Source organism: Excalfactoria chinensis, chromosome 1 (assembly GCF_039878825.1).
Source record: "Excalfactoria chinensis isolate bCotChi1 chromosome 1, bCotChi1.hap2, whole genome shotgun sequence".
NCBI classification, from domain to species: Eukaryota; Metazoa; Chordata; class Aves; order Galliformes; family Phasianidae; genus Excalfactoria; species Excalfactoria chinensis.
The window spans coordinates 52,575,102-52,597,200 of record NC_092825.1 but is presented as its reverse complement, the minus strand read 5'-3'; the positions used below and the strand labels follow the sequence as shown (position 1 = coordinate 52,597,200).

The 22,099-nt window shown below is 38.7% G+C and overlaps 1 protein-coding gene across 2 annotated transcripts; it reads right to left on the bottom strand.

Moving 5' to 3' along the window:
• Nucleotides 1–1,106: 1,106 nt before the first annotated feature.
• WASHC3 (WASH complex subunit 3) lies at nt 1,107–15,773 on the bottom strand. 2 transcript variants are annotated; one of them, XM_072338315.1, is made up of 7 exons: nt 15,655–15,773; nt 14,886–14,984; nt 12,665–12,730; nt 11,698–11,826; nt 10,764–10,871; nt 5,903–5,967; nt 1,107–2,849 (listed from the first exon to the last, which is right to left on the bottom strand). In XM_072338315.1, the coding sequence occupies exons 1-7, from the start codon at nt 15,703–15,705 to the stop codon at nt 2,765–2,767; spliced, it is 603 nt and encodes a 200-aa protein (XP_072194416.1). In that variant the 5' UTR covers nt 15,706–15,773; the 3' UTR covers nt 1,107–2,764. The 2 variants fall into 2 exon arrangements, with proteins under 2 accessions (XP_072194416.1, XP_072194409.1); XM_072338308.1 differs by having other exon boundaries at nt 10,764–10,875; nt 11,699–11,826.
• Nucleotides 15,774–22,099: the final 6,326 nt, after the last annotated feature.

Below are 22,099 nucleotides of genomic sequence, written 5' to 3'. Positions count from 1 at the left end.
GCATATTTTGTTGTACACAGTATTTTTAAGAGATAATTGCTGCTGAAAGCTTTCTGAAAATTAAAGTAGCTTGAAAACAGACTTCTTCCCTTGAACAGACTATGTATATCTGATCACCATGCAGCCAAGCTGAAATAGTCCAAAATAGACGGCAAATAATGAGCAAATTGGAATATTCCCTGCTTATAGCATTTAGCCTGTGGTTAAGGATTTTCCAACTTTCTGGGTTAGCACCAGCACACTAGAGAACTGCTATAGATCAAGAGGGACTAGCACAGCTGACATAATACAGTCCCAAACCAACCTTCCCGTACTGAACAGATTCTTGTGTCAGCATGTGTCCTTTGCTGAAACATCTCAAACTGAATTTGGCTACAACCTAAGAGCACTGGGACGAGTTGAGCAGATGAGGCTAATGGAAAGAGAGGAGTTTGATGTATTCAGAAGGTCCAAAGGCAGTGGAAGAAATATGGATGCACCGAAGGTAAAAGAGATGGCTTTATCTTCTCTTCGTTTTCCCAGTTCAATTACTTGGAATTTTACTGTAATGTGCATCATCACTTACACAGCAGAGAAAACAAAGTGGCAAGATTTTTCTTTAGGTTTCCAAAAGCCAAACGTGATCAAACTGCACCAAAGAATATAGCTACCCTGAAAATAATATCTTAAGCAATTAAATTCAGCATGCTTATATGAACAGAATTACCATTTAATGATGAATATATGAATATGTAACAACTGATGAATTCTCTCTCGTATAAAAATGGACAGTAGGTTAGGGGTTTCTTTCACTCCACATAAAAGGTAACAGCAGAGTTGTAAAAGACAACCTATTTTGTTTTCTTCAGTCTGAAATTACTTAACAGAAAAATCTTCTTCAAAATGATAACCAAAATGATAAGTCAGGTTGAGTTTTCCTCTAGTCAGAGTGCTAACATAGCCTAGGTAATACTCCAAACTCCTACTCTCAAAACTCCCTCCTTCAGCTAGAAGATTGTCACAACTTCTTTATAGCTGATCATAAAGAAACATGAATTCAAGAGTCTTCAGAAGAATTTTCCCAATTTTGTTTAAAACACAAAGGAGTAAAATAGCACTGCAACATTGGTTTACAAAACATCGCTTTTATTACACAGATTGCTTAAACGAGGTTTCAAATATAGATTTCAAAAAGTGTTAATATGTTTCTGAAATAACATCATAGCATTTGCTTCTGAAATATTTACTGCTAGTATGTTAATATTTCTCAAGTTTTGCCAAATATTATTGAATATTTTTGTTTGTGTTCAATAACAATTAACTCATCACTGAAATGCCACCTCCAGACATTTTCTAGTGCCTATTATACCTTCCTCCAACGGATTCAGGTTATATTCTGATTTACAGGTTTTGAAGAGCTTGAATACATCTGTTTGACTCAAATGGCAGCTTAAGTTACAGGAAAAAAGAGATCAGCTAGCCTATTGAAGTGACATAAATAACTAAGAGAGGAGATAGTGACTCAGTCATAAAGGCCACCGAATTTACACACTCAGAGATTCAGTTCTAGTATTTTCTTGGTCTTAGGAAGAATATGAAATACCAGAAAGTGACTGACTGCCTGGCCACACTATTCTGGTGTAATCACAATAGTCTGGGGAATTCAGATAGATTTTGAAGAATTTAATGTGGAACAAGTTATATTAAAGAAGATTCTTTAATGAAATGTCATTTTTGACTCATGCAACAGATTAACTACTTTAGAAGGAAGTCTTCAGGGCCAGTCTGGCTCCAAGCTGGTATCTTCATGTTGTTTCCCAATGCATCCTCAAAAGGTAGCAAGGTAGTTTCACCATTATATAAACTGAATTTTGACTACTTCGCTGAAAACATCAGCCAGGGCACCAAAGTGAAGGCGATTTTTTATGCTACGCGAACTGCACAGCAAAAACTCCTTTCCAACAAACCAAAAGCTCTCATTAAATGGTTTTTACTGACCCACATGAGAGTGAATAAGAAGTGAGAATCTGGTATTCTGTTAACTGTGTCCCAGTCATCTGCTTCTCTCAATGTCATTAAGAAAAACACCTTGCAGTATCTGTAGTTTCCTTCATTACTGTAACCTGAATTTGATAAATAATTACACTAAAGAGCAGGAATTTATTTAACAGATTCGTATAACCTCTAGCATGAAATCAAACAGTAGCATATACTTCAAAAATAGGTATCATAAATGTGTAGCCTAGGTTCTTTCAAAACAGAGCATCAGTGATTCGCAAACACTGTAAGATAGGTGGCTTCTGTGTAATTCTTGTCATACCACTTCAAAAATATAGCATATTTGAAGGAAAAAATATAGCAGCTTATAAGTTTACATTTTGATAAGTTACTTCAGCTAAATGCTGTAGGACAGAAGGCAGCTTAGGTTAGAAGTCCTATATAAAAACCCAAGAATGAATAGAATGCAGTCTTACAAACCTGGAGGTTTAAAGGAGCAGAATTTTTGAGGGTTTTTTTAAGGTAACTCCAGAAGAATCAGAAAGAACCTGAAATAACGAAGGATAAATATCACAAGGATATCGCAATCCATTTTCATGATGGAAAGGTTCAGGTCAAACACACTGCCTGCCCAGACTTCTCAGGAGAGAACACAGAAGATCTCAGTGCTAAGAAAAGCTGTCAGATAAATCATGTCACCCATGTGACGCACACAAAATCATTATTTGCAAAAGCTCCAAACACATTAGCACTTAACGGAGGTTTCCAAAGGCTGAAATCAGTCTCTTTAGTCACTAAAGGAAGATGCACTATCAGAATTGTCTTCCGCATTCCCATCATCTCCCCAGGCAGGTACAGGGGCGTCTGGAGTCCTGCAGGCAAGAAGAAGTGTTTATGTTGTAAGTCCTAGAAGGTGGTTGAGTAATTCACTAGGCCATGCCTTCTGCTATATTTACATGCAATTTATATCCACAGCGCTTAACACATTGTTATGCTTTACAAATGCACACCTTGTCAATGTTGCTTCACCTAGAACTGAAGGATAAATACTAGAAACTGCAACTCATTGGACACCAAAATTCTGCAGACATTGGATTGAATGCACACCTTCAAGGTTATTGGAAATTATGATAGATCACTAAGAAGCAGCAAACACTTGAAGAGAGTTGAAAGCAGGCAATACTGATTAATTCATTTTTTTTTTTTTAATCAGAGGTTGTAGGGCTGAAAGGAACATGCTGTACACCATTAAGCAGTGTAAATAGAACATGAAAAAAACAAGACAGGAAATGAACAATATTGTATCCAACTAAAACTGCAGGGATAATTTAGAGAAGCAAAGAAGAATTACTCAGAGTGGAATTTGGCTAGAACACTGGGTTAAATTTGACATGCAAGAGCAGCCATGGGATTTTTATTGACTATAAATGATCAGACTTCTAGTATTTAGTTTTGAGGAGAATACTGAAGACGGACCTCAACAGTGTGTCAAAACATTTACTTAGGGAAATCCACTGGGAATGAAGGACAGAGAAGCAAGTCAGCTACAGAACGACCAGTACTACTGACCACAGATGCTGGTTCTCCCTGGTGACTTCACTTCTATGTAATGAGTTTGACAATACAAGCAAGATTGACCCTGGTAAATTCTGAAACCAGGGTACAAAGTATACATGCATCTGTACCTGGGAAAGGGAAAAGAACCATCTTTACAGAACACAGGTTCTTATAGTTAAATGTTCTTTTTGATAAAACATTTAAAGTAAGGTAATAATTGTACTGTTTTTTCCTGTTGTTATTTATCTTTGGGTTCCCACTCTGTGTCACGCCAGAGAATTTTTTACCCAACTTCAATTGTTTATTATAATGTCTCTGCTGGATTTCCCTAAGGTACATTTAAAGTACTTATAAGCATTCTGGGACAAAAGTAAGAAGTGCATTGAAGAATTGTAAGAGAGCCTTCTCCCACCCCCCTGCACACCTCCAAAATAAATTAAGAAAGGGTTTTCTTTCTCATGCAAATACCACTTCACAATATTATTCCTTGTTGCCACGGTAATGACAAAACAGAAGAGCTGTGCAAAGACATGTGATCTGGAGAGAGCAGTGCAAGAACTCTCCTCTAGTAAGGAGAGGATGATGGCAATGAATCCCTTTACTTCAGGAGAGCAGGACAAAATCTCCTGGAATTGCAGACAGGCAAGAGAAAAAGGATAAGAAACAAAAGTTAAGAATTAGATAGACTAGCTTAATAAAATAGGCAGTTTTCAAAAAAAAAAAGGTTTTAGAAAGCTGAGAAAGGAGTGATAACAGAAGTAGAGGTAAAACAGCCAAAAGAAGAGACCATAAACATTTCATTATTAGAGTCAGCTTCTCTGTGGCCACAGAAAAAACACACAGTCACCAACAGGCAGCTGGGACAGTCTATAGTAAGTGACGCAGCATACAGCAACATGTAAACTTCATCCAGACTTGGCTAATAGGCCTGAGCCCCGTGACGACCCAAGAAATGTAGTGTGAATGGCAAGACATAATAATCAGCTTTCTTTAACAAGTTAGATAGGCATGAAAACGTTCAAATTGGTAACAACTTAAAGACAATCTGCCTGAACTTTAGTGTTTCAAAGAATCCCTTAAGATGGACTGAGACCAAACCCCAATCATATTCTGTGAGCCTCAAGTAACAGTAGTAACATTTCTGTCTTAACTCCATCTAAACCCAAACCTGAAAATCCAAAAACAGATACTTAAAGCTGATTATTTTCCTTCTCTTTTAAATCTACTATTAGAATCAATCCAAATATGAACAACTAGCATTTACATTAAAGTATGTACCAGGAATACAGAGTAAGAAATAGAACAGGTTAAACAAACATGTAGAAAACCCCCATTTGATTATCCTTTCTAAGACCTGCATGAATTCTTACTTGCATTTCTTGTTTGATCAGTAAAAATATCAAATTAGGAATAACTACTTTAGGTTTATTAGACACCAGGAAGCAGATGGGAGATAAAATGACTTAATTATGACAGTAACTCAGTTTCCCAGTATTTTCATTTTACTATACAAACTGTAAAAAGGCTTCACCAAGAAGAAGACTTTATAATACATCAGCAGTTTCTGCAGAGGATGCAAGTATTGCAAATGGTTTGGTGGCTACAGCATAAAAATGAAACTCACTGTTCATTATTTCATCATTCTTGGTTTAACACATTTTATGAAACAGTGCAATAAAACTATAGCACATCTCAAAATGTAAGATTCTAAAATCCGTGCTTTAGATAAATTAGTACTGAAAATGACTGTCTGTTCTTAGTGGTCCTTACATTAGGTTGGCTCAATCCAGTTACAGCGTTGAAATGTTGACTTTAGCTTACTTTATGTTGAGCTTGTACACTGTTTCAGAACACCCTACCGAGAGAATCTGATAATAAGCCTATTACTCCTCAGATATAAAGCAAAATAAAATAGAACTTGTTCTTATTACTCTACAATGACGACGTTTTGGCTACTAAAGTGTTGGAAGAAAACTTCTGGGACATACGTCATATTGAAAACAGTACGGTCAAAATGGCAACTGACATATTATTTGATTCCCTATTGCTAGATGCACATTGACAGATGTTACCTTGTCACTGCTGTATCCTTTTCATTGAAACTGTGCTTGGATTAGAAGAAGTGATTCTTAAGTTTGGTAGGTAATGTTCTGCAGTTTTCTGTTTGGGAGGGTGCAATATATGTTCACCTGCACTCCAAGGTTGGCATTTCTTGGGCCATGCCTCATATTAGACAACACTGAAAAGTTATCTCATACTTGAGATTGCATCCTTCATCCTATGATGCCCTTCTCAGACCACCCATTCAACAAATAGTTGCATCGCAGCCCTACTGAAAGTTACACTTTGGAAAGGAAACATTACTTACTCAAGAAGATCTGGATTTAGCCCCTCAGAAATCATTTTGTTTCGTATGGCCATAACAGGAACACCCTGTGTAGGAGAAGTACAATGTAAAACTATTGGACACAAATTAGTGAACTCCACAGGTTCTTTTGGACTCATTTTCAGAAAAAAATATATGCGTAATCACACAGTGAACAAGAAAATGGATGGATCATCTCAATTGCCATCACTATGAACCTAAAAGCGACTAATGTCTGAGATCAAAGCCCTTTATTAATTCTTCTTATCTTTACTGCAAAATGTCTCAAAAAAGTTGAGGGAGGGGAATCAGCAATGGACAGATTTATCTGTAGCTCATGCAGATAAACCCAGCATGATGAAGTTGTATCTCCGGATCAGAATATGAAGAAAACACAAAGTAGCACAAAGACAGCAGTGAGTAGCTATGCTGGAAAGACAAGAAAACTCAAGCCATTCAAGGGACAGCTTCAGTAGGAAATGCATCTTTCATTGCTCTGCAAAGGTATCTCACAGCACTGCTAAAAACTGGAAAAGTCTTTGTAAAGCATGCAGGAAAAAGGCAAACTGAACTCAAGAACAGAATCACAATTTAAAAGAGAATCCTCTGAATACAAGTACTTGTGAAGTCAGGGTTGAATCTTCTACGAGGTGCAGACAGATTTCAGCCAGCTAAGAAAAATTTCTTTTTTACTCTAAGTCCTTCCACAGCTCTTACACTTTGTTTTATTCAGCCTCTCATCTTAGATCGCACTCTGAAGAACACTTTGAGCCACACAGTCTTACAAGACACATTCCAACAAACTGTTCCTACACTTCCACTACAGTTGCTCAAAGAAAATGTGTTGCTTTGCCATCTCCTCTCACAAAATATCAGAAACACCACCTGAACCACGGCATGCCAATGCAGGGGGGTGGTGGGGAAGAGAACTGAATCTCTGATCCCAAGGGACAAAGATACTAGTGGTCTAGGATAGGCAGGAGAGGCCTAGAAAACTAAAGAATTGTAGTACAGGATTCTTTTGGCATAGGACAAACAACTTTTGTCCAAAGTAAGTAAAATAGTGATGAAGTAATTAGCAGTGATGACGAATGTTCCAGAGAAGCATGCAGTACTAATGACAGTTGCAGTAACTAACCTGGCAAAGTGAGAGTTAAGCAAGTTGCATATAGTTAGCAGTCTACCAGGAGTAGGCAAAATCTGACTCAAACAGTTGTGAGGTATTAGATTATGATACAGAATTTCTCAGTAAATAACATCTCATGCACATCAAAAAGGGGAAAGCAACAGGTGAGTATTTTATGATTGTTTAATGCATTCACTTATTCTTGGACACCAGGGATTTGGACACCACACACAGTACTGTATTAGTAAATGTTTTTTTCCCCCAAGATTGGACACTCATAGAATCCTTTACCTGCACTGAATTGCTTACATATCAGTTCAAGCCAACTGAAAACAAGATACTCTTATTTGCTCTCAATGAAAGGGAGCCTAGAATACAAACTATTAACAGTGGAGACTGCTATGCCATAATGTTCTCACTTGGATAAGTGTTTTATTCCAAAACTGTATGCATCAACATATGCAAGAATCGTTTTAAAACACAGAATCTATTATCTGATAAAGATTTCTCTTTTTAAATCAGTATGTCAACCACTAGATTTATAAACTAACAAGTTTGCTTTGTAGCTAGTGGAAGAAATTTAAGGTCACAGCTGCTGGAGAAGTCTCTTCAATACTTGCAGACTCGTAACTCAGAGGCTTCGTAGAACACATTCTCTTCAACAGTTGTTAACAGAAATAGATTTTGTACTAATCATAAAATAGAGGAATTCATGCAATACTATCTATCTTTCTCACTGCTGTAGCATCAGAAACACTGTGATCATTCATATCCTAGCACAAGCTAACTCATTACTTCTAAGACTGTTCTTGTGAGAAGTCACAGCCATCTTAACTTCTTAAACACCTTTAAAGCATCTGCTTATAAACAGAAACTCCGTATTCCTCAAATAACATTCTTCCCCTATCGGTAATTCTGCCCTATTCAGTTATTTTAATATTTGTAGCCCCAGACCAAGTTAAAATTCAATTGAATCTGAAAGACAATATATCTGAAGACTGGAAAAAAAAGTTCCAGTACCTTAATCAAAATTCCCCTTAATGCTGTACACCTTTTCAATCAAGGGAGAATAAATATGTTTATATCTGTTTATAATTCAATTAGGGTACTACAATTACTTTATCCTTCATATCTTCTTAAGTTTAAACTGGAAAATCAGAATATAATACTGCTGTGAAATAAAACAATTATTTTTAATCTAAATATTAATTATAAACTATAAACACTCCAAGCGTACAGGTCAGCTTAAAAGTCTAGCACGAGCCAACACTGAAGTCCTATCCCAGCCACCGTCCAAGTAAGGTCTGACATAGCCTAAATTCAACGCTCGGTACCCCAGCCTATATCCAGGCTGGTCCTGTGGCTTCAGAAGTGTGCAGATCCTGAAGAACCTATAGTGCAAGTGGCAACTGCACTGTAAAAGAGGTTTTGGTCCTCCTTAGTTCAGAAAGAGGTTAAATATCATTACTGCTGCCAACTACCTAGGATCAGTGTAGCAATCAAATTCTGCTTTTATCTGAGCTCTTTAAAGCAAGAATCAGTCTATGTTAGGCCAGTCAGTATCTTGGCCCCTACGCAGTCATGTCTGGTGTTTAGAATCTAGCAGAAGCACACTTACTTAAAACATACTGTGTATCTGAAGTCCTAGACTGTTCTTCTCACTCTGTCAGGACAAGAATTCTGAACATTTACTGCAGCAAACATGATACTGCTTTTGTAATGTTTACTTGAATACTAGTGCTGTGTATTTAAGAACAAAGAATTTATGCTCAACTGCACTCCATCAAAATGAGTTTGTTACAGTTCCACAGAACAGCTATCCTCAGCATAAAAGAAATACCACTTCCAGCACTAATCCTCCAATACTACAAATACTGTGGGCCATCAATAAGCGATCAGTTCAAATAAATCTTCACCTAGAAACTTAATTTGAGCAAACAAATGACACCAACTGCAATCCTCGACTGGGCGAGAAGACTAGGTTGGCAAACAGAAAAACACACATTAGTATGTAGTATGTTAGCTTGACTTTCCTACCACACTGTTTACAACTGGCAGAAGAGTCACCAGGAACTGCCAGTACAAAGGATAAATGTGGAAAGTGAGATCTTACTCCTCCAGCAGCCACCAAAAAAAAAAAGTCAAAGTAATTAGATCGTCCAACACTTTCACATCCACTTTGAAATCTGGCATCAGATCAATACGCTAACAAAGTAGTCCGCTCTTTGCCACTATCCCATCACTTGGCTTTCCAAATGATTTGTAATAAGCCAATTTGTGATTCAAATGAAAACTAAGCTCTGGAACATCATCCAAAGCACTAAACTCACCAACTGTAATAATTGCTCTGAAGAGGGAACAAAACCGTGCAGTTAGTTTTCACATAAGCAACATTTTACTATATTGTGAGTTAGTAATGTTTTCCAGGATTATCGTATACATTTAAGAGGATATTTTCCAGCAATCATTGGAAATTTAAGACAGACCTTTTTTCTTTGCTTCCAATGCTGTTTTTAGTTTTGTGGATGTAAAAAAAAAAAACGAGCTTAACAAAAAAGTCATGAAGAATCTCCTAACAATCTTTTCACTCCTTCACTTTCATGAATGTAAGTATTGAGATTATACTTATTTTCTATTTATCCATAGAAAAGAATAGGATGGAGAGGGAAACTAAATGTGCATCAGGAATAGCAGGGAACTGAAATGGGAGTAATTAAACAATTTTCTACCTCTATTTTGAGGCCTAGGAGAATAACAAACTCTCCTGCTCTGGAGTATACTGGCAAAGCTTTGTTTTGTACCCTACAGCAAATAAATCTTCAAGCATGTCTGTGTGCAGGGAACGACACCAATTCTGCCTGAGTAACTACACTTCCAGTGGAATCTTCTATAACTCCAACTAATATCACTCTGCTTTCACACATCTTCGCACCCTCAGTTACAACTTCATTAGCAGAAGTAGAAAGAACTTTGCCTGAGGCTGTCAGCAGGAATACATTACATCTTACCATTTCTTCAAAAAGGCATGCTAAAAGCATGCAGTTGGCTCCAAAAGTAACGCCTCCTATTTATTTCCATGGAATTAAGGACACAAAAAAAGGACACAATAACATTGATTTGATTAAGCAAATTCTCAGCTACAAAACACTGTTTTTCAATGTCATTAGCTGTGCCTTTTTTCTTTTCCCTTTAACCAGCAATGAACAAGAGCCTGCATTCCGCACTCTTATGAATCCACAAGGCTGTCCAGAACATGACTTGATGACTTGTGCTTCACAACATTGTTACCACTCAAATGCACCACTCACTGCCTCACTGCGCTCACATCCACTGCTTGGTCTCCATTAACATTCAGTTAGAATTGATAAATGTAAATGGATACCATTTTTCCACACAGAGGAATTCAGTCACACACCTTTGCTTCACACACACTTTTGTATCAGGCACCATTTTGTCAGACTGCCCCTCTGCCACCATCTGTTGCACAGCAACAAAATTTAACAGAATATTGGCGGGAAGGTTCAAACTCTACTACCATATCACCACCATCTCCTTGTGACACTGTGGGACATTATAAAATAGGAGGCATTGCTTTCAGAACAGTCCTTGCATGTTTATGTTACTCTAGCTTAAAGATTACTGATGCAATACATGCCTTCTACATTCACTTACAGTTGTACTTGAAGTTTCACCTAAAAATAACTGACTACCCAAAGAATGATATGACAACTGACTTACCACTTGTACCATTTTGAGATATCTGGCATATCTTGGGTCTTTGGCCACAGTTCTCACATTTTCTGTTACTATCTCTGTTTTCTGTAGTGCTTCTTCATGTTTATTGTTCTGTTGTATACAAAGAAGGTAAGGCTTTAGTGGTTAGGTACACAGACCAGAAGCACTGAGAGACTTCAATCCATTAAGTTTGAAACTGAAGAGTAAAGTATAGCTCTTCTTACATCATGATTACTCTGATCTATACTCACAGAATCATAGAATTGCAGGGTTTGGAAGGGACCTCAAGAGATCACTGAATCCAACCCCCAAATATTTTTAGCAACAATTTATTGTAGAACATGTAGAAAAAAACATTCAAGTCAATACCACAAGACATCCATGTAGCCTAAAACAGCAATCAACTATATTTAATAAATAAAGTGGGACTAATTAACATGTGTTCTTTGTAAGAGAGATTTTGTTAAGATCATATTTATTATATTTCTCTTCCCAATTCATTTTGGCATCACAGTAATAACCTCAATTAAAAAAGTACACTAGAAACTTCAAGTTGACTTAGAATCTCACATTCTAAAACATGAGAAAATAACTGGAATTATGTGACTTGAGCTGCTCCTTTCATTCATGACCTTTCCAATCTCTGATGTAATTCATGTATATATTTTAGTGTGACTGAACGAAGAAGGTGAAATCATTTTCTATTTGATTTGAGTTAGTTCTAGTTATTTAATCCACGTATTTATGAAAGGGTATGGCCTTGTTTTAGAAGTCACTTGTTTAGTTTCATTAATGAAAAATGTAACTTTAGATCTTTACAGCTGGTGTGACTGCCCTCTTTAAGTAAACTTGGTTCTTCCATTTGCTTTAAATGAGATTAGAAATCTGATATGGAGAAGTATATTCCTTCAATACACAACTTATCATCATTACTTACTCCAGATTGAGGTGACACAGCTGCCTGTTGATCCGTAGTGGGTGGTGCCATGGGACTACTTGTAACACTATTGAGATTCGCACTGGACACTTCAAATTTGACATCTTCTAAGCCAGGAATAGAGGATAACTGATTGGACAAAACATGATCAGAATAAGCAATGAGCATATTGTTAAGTCTACACATAGAAGAAAATCTGCAGTATGGCACTTACTACATATTCCAACAGGTGAGTTTCACATTAATGAAACTCTAATATTTTATCACTAGTTCTAGTATTTCAATTGTGTCTCAACACCTGCCGCCCCCCAAAAAAAAGAAAGAAAAAAGGAACTTCCTTGTGCAGGTGGCTTTCATAAGAAAACACCAAAATGCTCAGTTGAAGCCTTTACTGGTTACACGGAGCTGCAGAGCAGGAACGGTTTCAACACCTTCCCAGCATTTTGCTGCTGCCAACAGAAACTGCTTCTGTCACTAACAAAAGAATTGTTTAAAGTTCTGGCTATTTTTTTTCTTGCAGCTAATTAAATGATAATTCATGACTACTGGTAATATCCCTAGGTCATCTCATCTAAAGAACATACATCAAACATAGCATCTGAACTAGTTTAAAGCTCTCTGAGGCCACAGAAAAAAACAAGCTTAGCAATAAAAATAACACAAGTAACTGCCATGTAGTTCAGTTCCCTTTCCATGATCCAAACGTACTTTTTCAGTTCTGTATCCTAAAGATGGACAAAACCAACATTTCCACAATATGCCATTCTTCTCCTCCATATCTACTATGTGTTCAAATGTTGTAAGTGTAGGGAATGCACAAAGAGAGTTTGCCCTGTAAGTGCTTCGTATTAGCTTCCTCCAATCATTATGAAAACCTATTTGCTCAATTCAGACTATCTTTCTTTTCTTAGCCATGTAATCTCAGAAGCTGTCACTGCTCAAAGTTATAGTCTGGACACATACAAACCTTTGCATCCAGTATATTGAGTGTTGTTTCAATTTGCTGGATACGGAGAGAGAGTGCTGACAATTTCTAGAATAGAAAATAATTAAGATGTGAAAACACTCTCCTGGGCCACTAGTATACATAAAAGCATTCACATGTAGTTAAATAAAATCTCTGTTTCAACCTGCAAAAGACAGTAGAGTATAAATGAGATAATATACATGAAATAAACGAAGCAATGCCATCATCCCTTTTTAGTACAGTAGCTAGAGTGGTTCAAATTGTAACCAATTTCACTACATGCTATTTGACAGACAGAAATGAAGACAAATTATGTATAAATGGCAGCCAAAGTAAATAGGGTATTACTTTGGGCAACCAAATAGCAGACTAATGGCAGACACACTGTACTCTCACAGTTGACCAAAATAAATTTCTTCAAAGCTTTTTCCAAATGTGAAAGAAGATACAATGTGCACATACGTAACCGAGCATGTCACAGAAATGTTTGATAAAGGCTACAGCAGGTGAATGAAAAATCTTTGATAGTCACTACAAACCTGAACTAACCAGAAGGTTTATATTCTCCAAGCGTACGTCAATAAAATTTTGATATATTTTTCTTACAAACAACTTAAGTTTTTCTAAATTACTCTATAAGCACCGTCACTCTGTTAACTAATCATTACCATACTCCACCAGACCTGTCCAAGTGAAGTTGGCTTAGCATGCAGGCTGGCAGATATGTACCACTCTGACAGCTCTCTGGCACGTGGGCAAGATTCTGCCTGGCTCTTAAGCAGAGCTTTAACACCCTAAGGAAATGGCAGTTCTGCCAATGTGCTGGAAAAGTAAGAAGAGAGTGACAAAAGTTAGCCTTTTTGGATAGTACGCTGACTAGGAAATAAGGAAATATATGCTCTGCAAGCAGTGGACAAAAGGGGAGGAAAGATGCTCAAAAGACTCATTCCTAAAACTTGCTATATCAGCTTGACAAGAACTTAGAAGCAGGCCGGTGGCAGCCTTAATTCTGAATTTCCTGACTTCTGCTGATTTACACTGGGACCATTTACACTAAAAACACTTCTGTAGTTCGTAAATGCAAAATCTTTTCAAGCACGTACAGTAACCACTTAGTCTCTTCAGTAAAAACACATTTATGCAAACTAATAACTGTTTTATTAACTAGACTTCACAGCATTGCTCCATGCTTGAGACAGTATTCTGTATATATGCTTCAATCTCTGCAGTGCCTATGTAATAAGTAATATTGAGTTCTCATGAAAATTCAGTTCCGGGCAACTGATAACTTCACCAGGCAGTGAAAGGACCCCATATACCAAATCAGGAAAATCCAAACTTATTTATTTATTTTTATTTAGAAACTCTGTACGTTAATATGGTAGTCAAAACCTACTTGCCAAGAGTCTGGCTCTAACCTTCGCTAAGAAAAGTATTTCTCAGGTTGCATTGCTTACTCTAACTGGATCTGACAATCGCTGTGAGCTAAGGCTGCATAGTGGCTTTTGATGAATAACCTAGTGCACAGCCTCAAAAAAAAACCCCCACTAATGACAGAAAGGTAAAGCTCAGAGCCACATCAGAGAACATCATCTCTACAAGGGAAAAAGCGTTCTTTTCCTGTCCTGTGGAGAATTTTAGCCCTAGTAAACTTCCAATGATGTTAAATTCAAGACAAAAACTTACCACTGATTTTTAAGAACTGTTTCCCCTCCCTCCCCCCCCCACAAAACGTAAATTACTCCATGTTCCAGAGTAATCACTTGCAAAAAACACCCCTTTTTCACATAATAAAGTGTTTGCCTCCAGGGATTTTATATCACCCTTTTAAAGTAAAGGCAGAGAAATCCGAAAGCAAGTTTTCACGCACTGCCCTATGACACAGATGAAGGGGACAGGGACTGTCAGAATGGTTTCAGCACCACAAACACAGAGCAGCCTCTTTCCAAAACAAGACTATATTCACAGTAGGAGGCTGTCAGAAAAAGCTATGCCAAATACAAAAGTTCAACGAAACAAGGTTAAGTGAGGCATAATCAGCACGTGAATTACCCCAGAGAAAAATAAATAAATCTGTCTTAATGCCTTCAAGATGAGCAGAAAGCAGACTGAACTCTAAAGCTACTCATGTGAATGCAGCAAGAAGAGTGAAGTGAATGGTTCTCATTTCTAGGAATCTTTCTCTTCAAATAAAGAGAGGGATGGAAAGCAGCAAACATACCTCTTCACAAACAGTAGAAAAGCGGTTCAGAAACTGCACTGTGTGAACCACAAACTGGTTTAGGAATGCTACAGTTCTTTTCTGCTGGATAGCAGGAACCTGCAATAAACCATACCAGAAAATGAGATAATTTGTAGGTGTTAATCCTCACGTTTGGACTAAAATATGTATTAAAACATGCAAAAATTCAGGAAAAAAAAAATATTTAAAGATCAGCCTTTGGTGTGTTTGCTATGGGTGCATAACAACAAAATCTATGTAACGTATATAAAGATTGCTCCAGAATGCATCCAATGTTATGATGTGGGCCCATGACACCAGATGTTGGTGGTACAGCAGAGGCCAGACCTTCCCACCCATATTCTGTTACATGTTGTGCGATGCTGTTTCCATGAGGGAAAAAAAAAGGCACCTGTTGATATTCACGGAGGCTTGCAGAATGCTTCTGGAGACCAAACAGGGGATGGGAGCACACAAAGAGGCTCTGGTGGTGTGCTTTATCTCAATGAAGGAATGTTATCTTATTTAATTAGTTCTTAGATGGAACAGCAAACTCTCCTTTAAGTTAGAATTAAGAAACAAAACATAAAGAGGGCAAACCAGAGCTGTTCCTTCTGACGATGAAGTAGTAAAGTGCTGCACGTCAGATCTGACCCGCGCACACTTTTCAAACGAAAAAGGCTGAACGAGAGGAAACCTTCACAACCAAACCTTCACAACCAAAAAAGCCGAGGGACGAGGCGCCAGGTGAGGCGAGGCGCAGCCGTACCTTAGTGAGGTCGATGCCGGAGCCCACGATAGGCAGCCCGTCCTCATCCATACCCGCAGGCCGACAGACCGCCCGCACCCCGGAAACCCCCCTGCGTACCACAACGTCCTCGGCCCGGAAGGAAAACCTCCCTCCCCGCCCTCCAAGTCGGAACTGACTGGTCTGCGCATGTGCGCTGCTCGCGCGGTGCAGCATGGGAAATGTAGTTCGGGGAGGGAGCAGGTTGCTCAATGCCCCATCCGGCCTGGCCTTGAATGCCTGCAGGGAAAGGCCATCCTCAACAGCACTGCGCTTCCTGATCCAGCGTCTCACCGCCATCACAGTAAAGAACGTCACATAAACAGCCAAAGCCCTTTTCATGGGATTGCAACTGTAACCATGCATTGAGTTTCTTAATTCGATCAGCCCTTTCCCTCCCCATTCCCGTAACCTGAAGGACTGATGACGCTACCCCACGCTCTCAGCTCTTTGTAGACTGTCCTGATGTTCTTCATGTTGCTAACAGCTGTGTCACCGACGGCCATGTGAAACAGCAGCAGCAGGTAGTGATCTGTAGGACATATGAGGTCTGGCCGCCTCTGTGTCACATACCTGATGCGGGCCCCTGGCAAGCAACAGACCTCCTGAGATAGCGGGTCAGAAATACAAATGGATGCCTCTGTACCCCTCAGAATAGAATCACCCACTACAATCACCTGCCAGTATTTTCTTAGTTGCGTTAGTTTTTATGCAACAGGTCTGGCTGCCTTACTCAGTTCAGACAACTCACCTGTTTCTCCTTTCTTCTCAGTCTGTAGACACTCCAAGCGGAGGCTCTGGGACAGGCTTCTTCTCCTTGTTAGTCCTTCTCATGGCTATTTGCCATTTCTCATCACTGTTGCCTTTCTCTTCAAATGGGTGTGCCAGTGGAGGAGTCTGGGGCTGCCGCTGCCTGGCCTCAGACTGTAGATTCAATACAGGCTGCATGTGAATCTGGCTATTTCTGCCTCCCTGATAGTACACAGCCTTTTGACTGTCTCCTGTAGGTCAGTCAGCTGTCGCAGCTGGCTATTATGGACTGTGAACAAAGACAGAGATTGTTACTTTGCAGCACAGCCATGTTGTGCTCGACTCAAATTGACGGTCCCTGTTAAAGATTCAGAAGGGGACCTGATCTCCTGGCACTGCCGCCCACATCCACTATTCATGCTAATAACATTTTGAATGTGCTACCTACAGTTAGAGAGTTATAAATGAAAGACCTTGAGCTGAACAGAAAGTATATTTGACTCCATGTGGTTCAATAGTAAATAATTAATTTCTGCATCTTAACAGGTCCTTTCTGGTTTAAGCCATCTGTTCTCTGGGATTCATCTGCCAGACAACTGTTTGAGACCAAAGTCGTAAAAGAACAAGTCATGAAACATAAGAACATGTTGTCTCTATTAAAAGTCAGCGACTGCCAGTACATCATGCATCTAATCCCTAGGCTGATGAACTACAAATGACAGATGAGAAATTAGTTGTAAATCCCCAAAGACGTGGCTCCAGACAGAGCATTAGGCACACTCGCATTTGTAAGTAAACCTCAGCTTGAACACTATATGCAAACTGCATCCATTGGCAAAGTCTATGAAAATTCTCGGAGACTCAGAACTTATGATAGCCAGGAAGAATCAGTTTGAAATAGAATCTATCCTTTGGAAAAGGGATGGGAACACTGAATTCCTAGTCTTCATATCAGGGGTCAGTTTTGGAGTATCTAGGCTAAGCAACCAAAGGTCCCAGAATGATGGTATGTGCTACATTGGTAATCTTTCTTCCAATGGAACAAGAAGCAGCCCGACTCGCTAAGTAAAGCTTCATTTCAGTTCTAAGATTGTGTACTACTGGAAGGCAAGAAAAATCAGGGTGATATGGAGCCCTTGTTTACAGCAGTGAATCCAACTAGCATGTAGCAGAGGAAATTCTTGGTGAAAGTTCTTCCTGGCTACATCTGAATACTGCTAAATCTAATAAAAAGCTATCTAAATTTAGTGCAGTTAAGAATGTACCATAGTTGGAAGCTGTCAGTAGGAAGCTTCTCATGTGATGAAGAAAGAAAAAGACACTATTTTTTTTTTTTTAATACTCTGAAGATTATAACCCCAAAACTGCCCTGCTGCTTTTCAAATGTTCAAAAGAAAAATGAGTTTACTTCCAAATGATTTCGCTTTGACAAGCATTTTACAGACCCCACATTCAGGACCTGTGATTGATAGCTAGAAAGCTGCAGATAGAGCACCTAGATCTGCTACTCCAAGCTTATAGAAAACCCAAATTCATCTAGAAAGCAGCTTTTCTTTTATTTCATGCTTACAACTTTCTTTAGCTAATCCGCTGTCAAACCCCTTGTTACTTTTTAGTAAAACATTAAGTAAGTAAATCTGCTCACCTATACTGTTTGAATTGTTTGAATTGTTGAACAAACCGTATTTCCTATTATGTTGTGGGGTAAGGACACGCAGTTGGCAACTTCCTAATCTCTCAAAAGCAGGGCAGGGGCTAGCCTATGAAGTTCAGTAGGTTTAATCTACTTTATAGGAATTTTGTGAATTATTTCTTGGGAAAGGAAATGCTAAACGATCCAAGCGAATGCTTCTACTTTAATTACCTCAAAAAATCCCTTAGTTATATGCAAGAAGCATTAATCTCATTTACCATAAAATGCCTGTAATGTTTTCCAGGCAACGCTAAAGCAATTTAATAACGTAAACGCTTAGTTAAATCTTATCTGAAACTCTTTTGTCTGTAAAGTTGGACAAAAAATATCTCACAAGAATACGATCTTCTGTGAACTTTCTGGTACTTCCTGCTTTTAATTTGGCAATGAAATACTGCATAGAAAGCTGCAATACAGCACTTTTTTTTTTTTTTCCTTTTTCTTTTTTTTCCCAGCTGGAATTAGGAAGCGCAGGGTATGAAAAGTGAAAAACAGAGTAACTATTAATACTTGAACCCTCAGTGGGAGTATTTGTTAAGAAAGTATCATAGAATCCTTAGTGTTGGAAGGGACCTCTGAAGGCCATCTAGTCCAACTCCCCTGCAAAGAATAGGGGCACCACAGCTACATCAGGTTGCCCCGGGCCTGATCCAGCCTCGCCTTGAAAATGTCCAGGAATGGGGCATTCACCACAAATATACAACTGAATGATAATATCCTAATTTATGGATATTACTCAAACGTATTCTGTATCAGTGCCTATACTGGATGATAAATACCACATTAAGGAATAAATACTGCACAGTACTGCTGGCAGTTCATACCCTATTTATGTATGTGTACGTACATACACGTGTTAAAAGGTGGAGTCATGAAGGAAAGATTAAAGACTGATTTACAGCTACTGAAACATATTTCAGTTGAACATTAGCATAATGAAGATGATAAACTTAGAGATGCTGAGGATAACTTGCACTGCAAGCTGGAGTGCAAGTTAGCAGAGGATAACAAAGTTATCCACTGCTAACCTGGGAGTGTAAGAAAAATCTGTGTGTATAGAACATAACTTTGTCATCATTAATGAAGATATTTTGTCATATAATCAGCATGCACTAGAAAGTAAGGAGAACAGCACAAGCTTCAAAGCACTGAAAGTGCTTTGCTACATATATTTTTATATTGCACAAAATCAGAGCCTTTAGTCAACTGCAAAGCAGAACTGCACAGGCTGAAAAAACTGGCAAGTGCTACTGTAACTTACAATGTTCATATTCATTTTATATGCTTATATACTGTTACAAGTCCCAGGACATAAAATTCTCTTAGAATCAGCACTGAACTCTAATAGCTATACAATTGAGAGGTAAGTTAAACAGATACAAAAAGTTGGTCCAAAAACATTTCCAGACACGGTGTTACCTGATCCTCCATAGGGGCAATAGTTGTTTTTTACTAAGGTGGTCCAATGAACAGCAGAAAAGGTCAAAGTGTGGATTAACATTTTTTTTGATTTCCCATGGAGTCTTCTAAATCCGTGCTTACAAATGGAATTCTGGCAAAGCTTTCCATACTAAACTTGTATAGCCTCAGTGATTTTCCCCCGAATGAAGCAATAGAAAAAAAGAATAATCTACCTCAATGGTATGTCAGAATATGCATGCAGCCAGCCAACAGAAGGGTCAGAGAATTACCAGCCCCATGACAGTTAGGCAGACTGAGTAATGCAAATCTCAGGTGTTACATAGTTTCAGTTTTACGAAAAACAAAATGAAAACTAAGCGATAAGTGGGGTTACAGTTGACTGAAAGCGGCTCTTTGATTTTCAGCATTCCTGGTACAATGCTAAGGCAACATCAGAGACTTAACTAACTTATTCATTCTGCAGGGAAGAACTTGGGGAGCATGGTAAAAACATTAACTGCTTGTTTCCTGCTTCTTTTTTTCTTTTAAATGCTCTTCTTATACAGGAAAGAAATGATAAGAAAAGCCCTGAGCTTGGCAACATCATTCCAATTCTTGGTAAATCACAGAATCACAGAATTGTAGGGGTTGGAAGGGACCTCTTGAGATCATCGAGTCCAACCCCCCTGCCAAAGCAGGCTCCCTACAACACGTTGCACAGGTAGGCATCCAGGCGGGTCTTGAATATCTCCAGAGGAGACTCCACCACCTCCCTGGGCAGCCTGTTCCAGTGCTCCGTCACCCTCACTGTAAAGAAGTTCTTGCGCACATTCGTGTGGAACTTCCTATGCTGAAGTTTCAGCCCATTGCCCCTAGTCCTGTCCCCACGCACTACTGAAAACAGACCAGCCTCGCCACTATGGCTCCCACTCTTCAGGTATTTATAGACCTGGATCAAGTCCCCTCTTAGCCTTCTTTTCTCAAGGCTAAACAGACCCAGTTCCCTAAGTCTCTCCTCATAGGGGAGATGCTCCAGGCCCTTCACCATCTTTGTGGCCCTCTGCTGGACTCTTTCCAAGAGATCCTTGTCTTTATAAATAGTTTTAAGTAGTTCTTAAAAAAAACAAGAGTACTGAAAACCAAGGATCTTGGCTTCTTAATTACACAATAAAGGAATTTCTGCCTCTTGCCTCCTTGCAGTTTGAGCAGCTCCAAAAAATGAACAAATGAAACAGCTGACTCAAAGTGTACATGTATATATCTAATGGAAATTTCTTTGTCAGTATGTACTCAGCATACTGTTATTTGGCATACCAAGATGGTACATTAAATTTTGCTCCAAAGGACAAAATAAATAAATAAATAAAAAAGAAGAAAAAATAGGCAGCTTTCACTTTCACTGTAGTAGAGGTATGGCCGAATTCCAAACTTTTCTTTCAGATCCACAAAGATTTTAACTGTCTATGAGCCAATTACATCTCCTGTTTTACTTTACTTTTTACTCTCTAGTCAAAAGCTGGGGCTAAGAGGTGAATTAAGTGTTGTATCTTGAAACATCCTCTGCTTACTTTGCAGATTAAGTAAGCACCAGTCAAGACTGGACAGTCATCCAAAATTAGGCTAATGGTAACAAATTGTGTAAATTCAGCATTTTCTAGTTTCTTGCACATGGAGATTTCCTTTCGGTTACTTTTTCTTTTCTGTTTTTCTTTTTTTTTTTTTTTCAGCCAGTTGCTTTTAATTCTCTACTGTCCAAAATAAAAAAGGGTAAACTTTTTATGGCTGTTAGTCAGCGGAGTCCAAATGGAAAACTGCAAGACTCTGACAAAATGAACACAAAAGAGTTCTATATTCTATGGACTCCAGGGACTCAAGTCTTGTAGTAGCATCAATTACTTGCACTTTCCTAGAAAAGATCATCTGGATGGTGACAAAGGAGGAGATGAATCAGTGTGCTACTCACTGCGGGAAGTATATTAGATGCATTAAGTCTACTTGCTACATTACAAGGGAAAGTGGTAAAGGTCCTTGCATTTCTGAAAATTCCATCTGTATTCTGGTGCATCATTTGTATAGGAAAGAACCCAGATGAACTGCAATGTGATACTTTAGTTTGAAGTAAGAATAACTAGATACAGATAGAAGGAAAAACAGAACATAAGGAGAGGATGTGGAGAAATGCGGTATGCTAGGACATGGTCAATGGTGAATTGAAAAGGTAATATCAGAGGCATGATGATGCTACTCAGGAACATGCAGCTCTTAGGTCATAGAATCATAGAATGGCCTGGGTTGAAAAAGACCACAATGATCATTTAGTTTCAACCCTCCTGCTATGTGCAGGGCCGCCAGCCACTAGACCAGGCTGCCTGGAGCCCCATCCAGCCTGGCCTTGAATGCCTCCATGTATGGGGCACCCATGACCTCCCTGGACAACCTGTTCCAGTGTGCCACCACCCTCTGTGTGAAAATCTTTCTCCTAATCTCTAACCTAAACCTTCCCCGTCTTAGTTTAAAAGTCTAGCTCCATTGCCTGAACTTATCTCTCATGAACTACCAGAATCCAAAGCCAACAGGCTCTGT